The following is an 11,406-nucleotide window of genomic DNA, read 5'->3' on the forward strand; positions in this document are numbered from 1 at the left end:
GCAGTGTGTTTCCAATCATTGTTTTGTTGCATGATAAAGTTCTTCCCGATTAATTTTGGCATTTTCTGCCATTTTGGCAGGCAAAATGTTCCTGTAAACTTCTACATTCATTCTGCTGCTACCGTCATGAGTTACGTCAACATTTTTGGCTCACCTCTGTATTTCTTTGTGAATTCCCAACTGGTGAATTCACATTGCTGATGAGTGGTTTGCATCTTGTGATATGGCCTCTATATTTCTGCTCTCAAAGTCTTCTTGAAATAGTGGATTGTGATACCTTCACCCCTGCCCTGTGGAGGACCTTGAGGTCACTGACTGTTGCTTTTGGGGTTTTCTTCACAGCGCTCAACGTTTGCCATCAGCCGTTTTCCTCGGCCCACTTATTCGGTGTCTTTTGCTCAGTACACCAGTGGTTTCTTTCTTTTTCAGGTCATTCCAAGTTTCTGTATTGGCTATACCCCATGTAGTGCCTCTGATAGATTTTCCCTTTGTTCTCGGCTTCCAGCTGGCTTGCTTTTCTCCCATGGACAGCTCTCTGGTCTTAATGTTGGCTTATCCTTTTTAAACAATAAATGCAGTCTTCACAGGTGAAACTGAAGGCTAAAACTAAGAGTAGATATTCAGAGCTATTTATTGTTTAAATTATGAATCTAACAGGACACATCAGGGTAACAAGAAACTGTTAGTCTCATGTTCCAATATTTTTACTTGCCTACAAATTGGGTGGTTGATACAAAATGTACCATGTTCTATCATTTACCACACCCACATATAAACACCAGGAAATAAAAGCTTAAATTCTTAACTCTCCTCATATTCATCTTTTGATCTAAAACCCAAATGTCTTCAGCCTACAGCAAAAAAATACAAAATAATAATTGAATTGACCTTGCAGTTCCAATAGTTTCAGAGCTAGTGAACTAGCATAAGGATGTGTTTTAGAAAGATAACCCATATTTAAAAAAAAAAAAAAAAGGGCAGTAATTTTGCACTAGTTTTTTCTTCCCCAAATTTATGGGATTTTCATGAAAACCAAATTTCTTGTGTAAACTCTTGTACAAACAATTTATGAATAAACCCATTCGTATCCAGCTTGATAAATGAGATCCATTTTACTGGGTCTCATTTGGATCTGGGTAATTTAGTTATTTACTGTTATTCAGAATAAACACTAGCAATGCTGAACTGTTTAAACAAATACCCAAAGCAATAAAAGTAATTAACATTGTGCGTCTTTATTATGTAACCAGCGTAAATAAGACAGAGTGACAAAACTGAACAGTGTGAACCACTGAAAGGTGTGGGTGACTAGGTCATGATTAGGTGGGTGACTATCATGACTGTCACCCCTCAAGCACTCAAGCTAAACAAATTTAACATGTTTAATGAGGTAATCTACAAAAGGCTACCACAGGCTGTTCAGATCTTTCCAGGGAAGCTTCCGTCTTGAACCTGTCCATCCCACTTCTCAACCTGCAGGAACGGGGTGGGGGGGGAAAAAAAATAAATAAAAAAAAAACAGAACACAAATGGTAAACACTGCATGGATATTTTGCAATTAAATGTTTGCTAGCACTGATGACTACCATATTTCATAGCTACAGCTGAAATAACCACACCTCTGCTTTCAGCTACAACCTGCCTAAAGAGGAATTTGGGAATTATGGGAGGACACAATTATGCCCCCACTCTGATTTAACGCATGCATTCTCTTCCGAGGTTCCTCGACCAAGGTTCGGTTGAACATCTAATGACTATGGAGAGACCTCGTAGGGATGGGTTAATATATAAAAATAAAACATAAAAACAATAAAATAAAATTAAAAAGTTTCTCCGATTTGAATGGCTCTTCAATTTAATGAAACGATATCGATTCGGAAATCCCTGAATCGATTCTTAACATGTGCTTTACTTGAGAGGATGTGAAGATTATCTGTAGTTCGCCTCTTGTCCTGAAGATGTCACCATCTTTCAAGCTTTGAAGTTGTTAATGAATTTCACTGTTGCACATTTATGTTTTTATCTATTTTTTTTTACAATAATGCACATATTTATGATTTCTTGTTACAATGTTTGTTACTCAAAGTAAAAAGTGGTTAAACAAGTATGTGCCCTACTGTTAAAATAAATGTGTATTTCAGTAATATAGACAAGTAGAAGGGTTTCAGTTACTAGCATTTATAATAAAACATGGATTGCATGTCTGCAAAACTAACATTTTAAATTAAACATTGATAACTAATCGATATTGAATCAAATTGAAACCATATAAATAAGAATCGAATCACCAAATTGGTCACAAAACCCAGCCCTAACCTCTAGAGGCTACTGTAAGGGTTGTAACAGGCACCTGATTAACTACTTTTGACAAACAGCAAAACAAATATATTCAGGACAAACAAATCAGTTGCAAAATTAAACCACTGTGCCAACATTAAACAGTTATTAGCGCTTGCAGAAAGAACATCACAAACACTAAATATATATTTTTAAATTAAGACTGTATTAACCATCATTCGCATTTGAGGTTAAATATTTTGCTCTTGGTAGAAAAGCACTTCTATAAGTCGCTCTGGAGAAAGGCAGCTGCTAAATGCTGTAAACATAAAAATACGCAATTTAACCAGCACAGTATATTCCATGTATAAAAGTGCAGTAATGCATGCGAATTATATAATTTGAAGTCAATCAAGTCACGGTTTACATTAGTTGGTTTTCTTTTGCGTAAATTTACACTCGGGACATTCAACTTTACAAGATTTCCATGAATACAAACTTTCTTGCGTAAACAGACTCTGTTTTAAGAAGAGCTACAACAACTATAATAATCAATAGCAATCGATTATGAAAATTGTTGTCAATGTATCTCATTGTTGATTAGTCAGTCTGTGCACAGCTCGGGACACGTTTACTCATCGCGTTACTTCTGTTCCGAAAACACGCACAGGACAAATGCAGAGAGTACAGACCAGTACAAGTTGTGTCCCAAATGACATTACACACTATGCATTTACTTCATGCACCCTTCCCTCGAATACATGAAATTTAGAAGGGCATCAAATAACTTTTCTGCATTCTGGCCAAAGCTACCCAACATCACTTAAAGCTACCAGTTTTATAATACAGAGACATTGGCTGAAAATGCACACAAAGCTTCTACCTAGGGCTGGAGCTCAGATGCAACAGCTGGAAAATCCCACTTTTTTTACTGGTGCAGCTGAAGAACTGACAGAAGACTCTCTGAATTAATATAATGTTAATGTAATATGGTGATTCAGATAGAACTTACGGTGCCTTCCACTAATATTGGCACTCGTGGTAAATATGAGCAAAGAAGGCTGTGAAAATTGTCTTTATTGTTTAACCTTTTGCTTATAAAATTCACAAAAATACTCCTGCTCTCATGGATATCAAACTGCAACAGGTTTATTAAAAAAAAAAAATCTGTTAAATCCAAGTGTGCAACAATTATTGGCACCCATATGAACTCATGAGAAATCTATATTTGAAGTATATTCCCATTGATATTTAAACTTTTTTTTTTAGTAAACCTGGGTGACTAGGAACAGGAAATTGCTCAGCCATAACGTCCTGTTTCACAGGGGTATAAATATGAGGTAAGGCCAGAATTCCCTTAATAAGAATATTAGGCCAAATTCCCTTAATCATTCATAACAATGGGACAGAAAGGAATATAGCTGTGATGTGCGGCAAAAGGTTTCTGAGCTTCACAAAATAGTAAATGGCTATTAGAAAATAGCACAAGCATTGAAAATGCCCATTTCCACCATCAGGGCAATAATTAAGAAGTTCCAGTCAACTGGAAATATTATGAATCAACCTGGAATTGGATGCATGTCTATATTGTCTCAACTCACTGTGAAGAGGATGGTTCGAGTGGCCAAAAAAAAAATCTACAAGGATCACAGCTGGAAAATTGCAGACGTTAGTTGTGTCTTGGGGTCAGAAAGTCTCCAAAGCTACAATCTGAAGTCACCTACATCAACACAAGTTGTTTGGAAGGGTTTCAAGAAAAAAAAAAGGCTCTACTCATCTAAAAACAAACTAAAGTGTCTTCAGTTTGTCTGACACTACTGGAACTTCAAACAGGATCAGGTTCTATGTTCAGATAAAACCAAAATAGTTTTTTGGCAATAAACACCAGAGGTGGTTTTGGTGCACACACAGAGGTAGCCATATGGAAAAGTACCTCATGCCCACGGTTAAATATGGTGGTGGCTCTTTAATGTTTTGGGGCTGTTTTTCTGCCAGAGGACCTGGACATTTTGTTAGGATACATGGCATCATGGGCTCTATCAAATACCAACAGATATTAAATGAAAACCTGACTGCCTCTGCCAGAAAGATTAAAATGGGCCGTGGGTGGATCTTCCAGCAGGACAAAGATCCAAAACATAGATCAAAATCAACACAAAAATGGATTACTGACCACAAAATAAAGGTCCTGCCATGGCCATCCCAATCCCTTGACTTGAAACCCATAGAAAACCTGTGGGGTGAACTGAAGAAGAGAGTCCACCAGTGTGGACCTCGAAATATGAAGGATCTGGAGAGATTCTGTATGGAGGAATGGTCTCAGATCCCTTGCCATGTATTCTCCAACCTCATCAGGCATTATAGGAGAAGACTCAGAGCTGTTATCTTGGCAAAGGGAGGTAGCACAAAGTATTGACTAAAAGGGTGCCAATAATTGTTGTACACCTATATTTTAAATTTTTTTTTGATAAACCTGTTTTGTTTGCAATTGTATTATATCCAAGAGAGCAGAGTATGTGTGATTTTTTTTTAAAACAAAAAAACAAAAAATATCAAATGGTTAAACAATAAAGACAAATTTATATCTCAGCCTTCTTTGATCATATTTACCAAGGGTGCCAATATTACTGTGTGCCTGCAGCTTCTCTTTTAGTTGGCCAAACAAGCCGTGTCCATCACCAAGTACAAGATTTACTGCTTAACTGTTATTGCAGAGGGTCCGTGTTGTACATATTGTATTTACACTCACTGAGCACTTTATCAGGAACACCTGTACACCTGCTCATTCATGCAATTATCTAATCAGACAATCGTGTGGCAGCAGTGCAGTGCATAAAATCATGCAGATACAAGGCAGCAGCTTCCTGTAATGTTCACATCAACCATCAGAATGGGGAAAATATGTGATCTCTGATTTTGATTGTGGCATGATTGATGCCAGATGGGCTGGTTTGAGTATTTCTATAACTGCTGATCTCCTGGGGTTTCCACACACAACAGTCTCATCCAGTGAGCAGCAGTTCAGTTAACAGAAACACAGTGTTGAGAGAGGTCAACAGAGAATGGACTGGTTGGAGCTGAAACCTACAGTTACAGTAATTCAGATAATCACTCTGAACAATTGTGGTGAGCAGAAAAGCATCTCCAAATGCACAACATGTTGAACTTTGAGGCAGATGGAGTTCAACAGCAGAAGACCACGTCGGGTTCCACTTCTGTCAGCCAAGAACAGAAAACTGAGGCTGCATTGGACACTGGCTCAATAAAACTGGACAGCTGAAGACTGGAAAAATATAGCCTGCTCTGATGAATCTCCATTTCTACTGAGGCACACAGATGAGAGTCAGAATTTGGCACAAATAGCATGAATCCATGGACCCACCTGCCTTGTGTAAACAGTACAGGCTGATGGAGGTGGTGTAATGATGAGGGGAATGTTTTCTTGGCACATTTTGGGCCCATTAATACCAATCAATCATCATTTGAATGCCCGAATCATCCCTTCATGGCCACAATGTACCATCTTCTAATGGCTACTCCCAGCATGATAATGCACCCTGTCACAAAGCAAGTCGTCTCAAACTGGTTTCATGAACATAACGATGAGTTCAATGTTCTTCAGTGACCTTCCCAGTCACCGGATCTGAACCCAATAGAACATCTTTGGGATGTGGTAGAACAGGATATTCGGAGCATGAAAGTGCACCTGAAAAATCAGCAGGAATTACGTGATGCCTTCATGGTCCAGAATCTCAAAGGAATGTTTCCAACATCTTGTGGAATCCACGCGATGAAGAATCGAGGCTGTTTTGAGAGTAAAGGGAGGCCCTATCCAGCATTAATATAGCATTCCTAATAAAGTGCTCAGTGAGTGAGTATCTCATATTGAATTGTCTACTTATGTCTGACATACTGTTTATGGGTTTTCTTTTAATTCATGCCACTATCAACTGTTCGTAGCAAAGCTGTAGGAACAATTTGTACTGGCTTCAGTTGAGGATCATTAGAAGTCTGTACTTCTTCCAGCTGCTCAAATAAATCATCATAACAAACTCTTACCCAGCTGATAGGGCACAGGCTCTTGTAGACCCTCTGATACCAGTCACAGGGAGTGACGTCCTGTCCTTTTGCTGACAGTGCCTTACTACACCTGTGAAAGTCTGCGAAGAGAGAAACAAGCGCACCAAAAGAAAGTCAGCATCACTGCTTACAAAGCATTCATAACAAGCCTCCAGCTGGCTAAAGAGCAAACATGATTCTTCTAAACTACCCAAAGATAATAATGAAAACACTGAATTGCAACATTACAAACAGGAGGATAAAGATTCATGGCGAGTTCAAATCTGATCTAGTACTGTAATTCTGGACAAGAAAGCAAGTTTCAAAAACTTGTTTTGTAATGATTAGCCAAAAAAACCCAGATGTAGTAACTGAATTTTTAAAAGTTATTTATGCATCAACCGATTAACAGTCAGGGCTCCACACAGCGAGCAAATAGTCACAAATTTGCCATCATTTTTCTTGTCCTTGTGACTAACTTTTTTTTTTGAGCAAAATTGACCAATATGTATTTATTTACTTTTAGTGTGCTGGAATGTTCTATTGTGTGATTAAGTCTACAGCGCATCCAATCACTCTCCCTTTTCACCTCCCCCCACCATCTCGGGTACCCCGTCCCCTGAAGGAAGCTGCATTAAAGCGTGTGTGCATGCGGTCTATTGACTCATCCTTTAGCAAAAACCCATCAACTCCTGAAGGCAGTATCTCAGCTGAAGGAGCGACAGCAGACCCAGAACAAGAACTACAGAGTGAAGGGCCAACTCATGCAACTAATAAATAAATATGTTTTCCGTACAGAATGGACGCAAGAATTTCCCTGGCAAAGGTACAAAATAAAAACAAATTAAAACAAATAAAAAAAATAAAGCATTGTGTGTATTGTATGCATTGTGGCTAGAGCAGGAAACACAAAATTTGCAACAGGGTGTTCACCCTTTAAACACAAAACTATAAAAGCTCCCAAATGGAAGTGCAAATCATAAGCTTTGCAGAGATGCCCGTATGACACGAAGCACAGCTCCGCTCGTCGCCAGCTTTCGGAGACAAGAGGCTGCATATAGAGCTAACAAGACGAACAAGCTTTTGGCAAAGCTCAACACGGCCTATCGTACTGCCAAAAGCGAGATGCCGTCCACGAAGTTCAAGTCAGAGACGCTTCTTAAAAAGAAAAGTGGACGTCCCTTCAAGCAAGCAAACGCACCAACCCCGCATGCACTCTGTTTATTGCAGACACAATGAAAAGCACGACCGCGCACGAACCTGCCTCTGCCCCTTCACACAGTTTATGATCGACGGACACACGTGCGTCTATGAAGGAGTGCCAGATTATTTATCCACGGCTAATCAGAATGGGCAAAAAAAAAAAAAAAAAAAGTTAAAATCCTGATAGGGCATATTGAGGTCCAGCATGCCAGTGCTCAAGGGAAGTATTTAAAGCTAGTTTATAAGATAACGGAATTTAAAGTTATCATAGTTGAAATAATGAGAAAATGAGTAAAACATCAAGTTTTTACTCAATAGATATTGTTGCTTATATCAATAATAAAGTTAAAAGTAAATTCAAACATTTGGTTGAAGAATGTAATATTAAGTATTTGTAAAACGTGTTGAGTATGGTAAAGTAAAAAAATAAAGAATTATCTGTATTTGTCACAAATTTATTAATGCATTAAACACATTTGAATGTAATTTCAAATGTTCCTGTTTTTTTTGCCCCACCCCACGACTGGTGCTTCCAACTGTACAACTAAGCCGAGTTCACACTACACGACTTTCATAGTCAGCAGATCGCTATGCTGTTCACACGACACGACTTTGTCTTGTAATCGGGAGTCATGAAGTCACAACAGGGGGTCACACACACACACACACACACACACACACACTACACCATCTGACAAAGACTTGGTCACCCGATGACTATCTGGTGTCCAAACAATGTTTTTGTCACGAAAACACAATGTGAGAAGTGACACGGATATATGATGCGAAAACCACGTGCGGAACAGGAGCGTTGGTGCAAGCTGTTTGCATGATGATTTGTGCAGAAGAAACCCCAAAAAGCAAACGACAAAGAAAGTGGGTGAAAGAATGGATTAGCACACACAGGTAGCAAGGATTGTGTGTGCTACACAGAGGTGGAGACGAGTAAACATTTCCGTACAGCTTCTCCCCTTTATTCTTCTGTCATATGTTTCGCAGGTTTCCCTTCCTCACCATGACCTCACCTCATGTCCTGATCCCTCATTGGCTGTAGCTCGTCACCGCAATCGCTGCCAGTGATGACACTTTTCACACCACAGGAAGTGGAGTCGCCCAATAGCTCCAGATATTTAACATGCCAAATATCTGTGTGGCGTCACCAATGCGTGGTTGAGCAGTTCACACATAACTATCAACTGCTGATTGCTCGCTGATTTGCCTCCGAGCTCGAGAACTTGCAAATGAGGCTTAAAATCGTGTAGTGTGAACTAGTTAGTGGCACCAGTGCTGGAATCCTGACAATGCTCAGTCGCAGGTAAGATTAGCGATACCTGTAATTAATTCTATACTATTAGGGACACAATGATCTGATTTTGGTCTCATATTCAATCTGTACAGGAGGACACTCGGATTCGACAATCCCATCCACTGATGCATTTTGTGACGTTAACCCACAAGATGTTGACAGACAAGACAAACACGTCATGCCTGTGGATAGAGGACACAAACTGGCTTGGGTCTAAACAGAACCTAGCTTGCTTATGGAGACGAGGTCAATTGTCTTCTCCGAAATAAAAAGGAGACCAGCATATCTCTGAAGAGGAACTCGGATATCTTCTAAATGCATGGAGGTGTACACATCAAATCTGGCAATACACCCCATCACGATTAAACAAACCTATATGTCGGGGAAGTCGAACCTCGGAAATATCCGAGTTTCAAAAATGTCTGCAGTGTTAACTTTGGAGTCGTTAGGGTTACTTCAACATGTCCCAAACTCACCAAGGTAGTTCTGGAAGCAGTTTCGTGTCTGGTTGGTGTTGGGAAAGCGGGCATCGAATGGAGCAGTTCTGTATCCCTTCATCTTCTCTTCAATTACCCCAGCCATCTTTCACCAAAACTTGAAGGCAAGTACACAACTGTAAACAAGTATAAAGTCAAGTGAAGTCTCCACACACACACACAGTTTAGTTCTAACCAATAATCTCAGATTATGCTTTCGACAGGGTTTGTTCGTTAATGTTTACAACTCCAGGTATAAAAGTACAATAAATAACGCTTAAATACAAAGATTGAGCTATTTTTCTTCTTCATTGGCATATCCAACAACAGCGCTTTGTTACGAAGTAAATAAATATATACATAAATAAATAAACAAACAAATAAATAAAAGGTTAACCACTTGACAGAACTCCTATTTAAACCGATGCTACATTTATGGAGCGGTTTGACTTTAGTAGCAACGGGTCACGATTAGAGGTCGCCTGCTGTCGCTGACAAACTAGTGAACAATCTGAAGCAGTAACCAGAAGAGATTTTGTTGTTTTAAACGGAATCTCCCTCCCCCGACATTATTACTGTATTAATAATCACGTTTATCTGTACGAGTCTTATAAACTTCATACCTCAGCTAGCCAGACGGTTATTAGCTCACGCTCGTGCCAGACAAGTCAAGCCAAACAACCGCTTATATTAATTAACGACTAAAGCATTATATATGCAACTAACTCGAATATCCAACAGATATCGTGAATTACAAGAAAAATAAATATTAAGATTGTCTTCACCACAGTATAAACATTTGACAAGATTTTTGCGGCCTACCTAACACGTCCTGAGTAAAAGATCTCCTTGAAAGAGAGGTGGAACGCACTGAATTATGGGATTGTTGAGAGGAAGTGTGGGCGGAGCGTCAACTCTGAGCTCGAAGCTGTATACTAGTTTACTAAATAGTGTGCCAGAATAGTAACACTGTAGGCGGTAGAGTTACTGTTTTAACATACTATATAGTATGGTAGGATGCGTTTTCAGACTTTGCCAGTGTGCTAAAGATTGTGTAGATTTATATGATAAAGCTTGTTTAGATTTATATGATAAAGAATGTGTGGATTTATATGATAAAGCTTTTGTAGATTTATATGATAAAGCTTTTGTAGATTTATATGATAAAGCTTGTGTAGATTTATATGATAAAGATTGTGTAGATTTATATGATAAAGCTTTTGTAGATTTACATGATAAAGATTGTGTAGATTTATATGATAAAGCTTTTGTAGATTTATATGATAAAGCTTGTGTAGATTTATATGATAAAGATTTTGTACATTTATATGATAAAGATTGCGTAGATTTATATGATAAAGCTTGTGTAGATTTATATGATAAAGATTGTGTAGATTTATATGATAAAGCTTGTGTAGATTTATATGATAAAGATTGTGTACATTTATATGATAAAGCTTGTGTACATTTATATGATAAAGATTGTGTAGATTTATATGATAAAGCTTGTGTAGATTTATATGATAAAGCTTGTGTAGATTTATATGATAAAAATTGTGTAGATTTATATGATAAAGCTTGGCTAGATTTATATGATAAAGTTTGTGTAGATTTATATGATAAAAATTGTGTAGATTTATATGATAAAGCTTGGCTAGATTTATATGATAAAGTTTGTGTAGATTTATATGATAAAGCTTATGTAGATACAGTAGGTGCATGCTTTTTTAGCACTATGTTAGTATTACATTACATTGTCAAGTATATGAAAGAACAATGTTATTAAGTCAATAAGATTTTGGGTATAAAAAGTTGATGTCTTTATAATTGTCTGCCAAGATTATGGCAGGATACTACACATATGAGCAGCTGCCACGATTATTTCACTCCGATGTAGGTTCTGTTTCACACCTCCTAACTGCCATGATGTTAAGAATCATCTGGATACCTTCTTGTGCACATGTGCATGCATGTTGAGACCTTAAACAAAGTACTTGTTTAATATTGTAGTAAACATTGTAAACATATAAATATTGTAGACAGTCATGTCTAATCTTATCCACTTATCTGCAGGTTTTCATTCTA

General features: G+C 38.0%; 1 protein-coding gene across 2 annotated transcripts; it reads right to left on the reverse strand.

Moving 5' to 3' along the window:
* Positions 1–1,216: 1,216 nt before the first annotated feature.
* On the reverse strand, positions 1,217–10,245 carry LOC128608246 (cytochrome c oxidase subunit 6B1). 2 transcript variants are annotated; one of them, XM_053625864.1, is made up of 4 exons: positions 10,144–10,245; positions 9,322–9,458; positions 6,337–6,437; positions 1,217–1,473 (listed from the first exon to the last, which is right to left on the reverse strand). In XM_053625864.1, the coding sequence occupies exons 2-4, from the start codon at positions 9,425–9,427 to the stop codon at positions 1,420–1,422; spliced, it is 261 nt and encodes an 86-aa protein (XP_053481839.1). In that variant the 5' UTR covers positions 9,428–9,458; positions 10,144–10,245; the 3' UTR covers positions 1,217–1,419. The 2 variants fall into 2 exon arrangements, with proteins under 2 accessions (XP_053481839.1, XP_053481845.1); XM_053625870.1 differs by having other exon boundaries at positions 9,322–9,439; positions 10,144–10,187.
* Positions 10,246–11,406: the final 1,161 nt, after the last annotated feature.

This window comes from Ictalurus furcatus, chromosome 1 (assembly GCF_023375685.1).
Source record: "Ictalurus furcatus strain D&B chromosome 1, Billie_1.0, whole genome shotgun sequence".
Taxonomy (NCBI): Eukaryota; Metazoa; Chordata; class Actinopteri; order Siluriformes; family Ictaluridae; genus Ictalurus; species Ictalurus furcatus.

Bases quoted from the DNA above. Each gene is read 5' to 3' on its own strand.
- LOC128608246 (XM_053625864.1), bottom strand. From the start codon at position 9,427: ATGGCTGGGGTAATTGAAGAGAAGATGAAGGGATACAGAACTGCTCCA. The intron at 6,438-9,321 runs GTGAGTTTGGGA...CTCTCTTCGCAG, and splicing joins CTGCTTCCAGAACTACCTTG to ACTTTCACAGGTGTAGTAAG. The intron at 1,474-6,336 runs GTAAGAGTTTGT...CCGTTCCTGCAG, and splicing joins GCCTGTGCCCTATCAGCTGG to GTTGAGAAGTGGGATGGACA.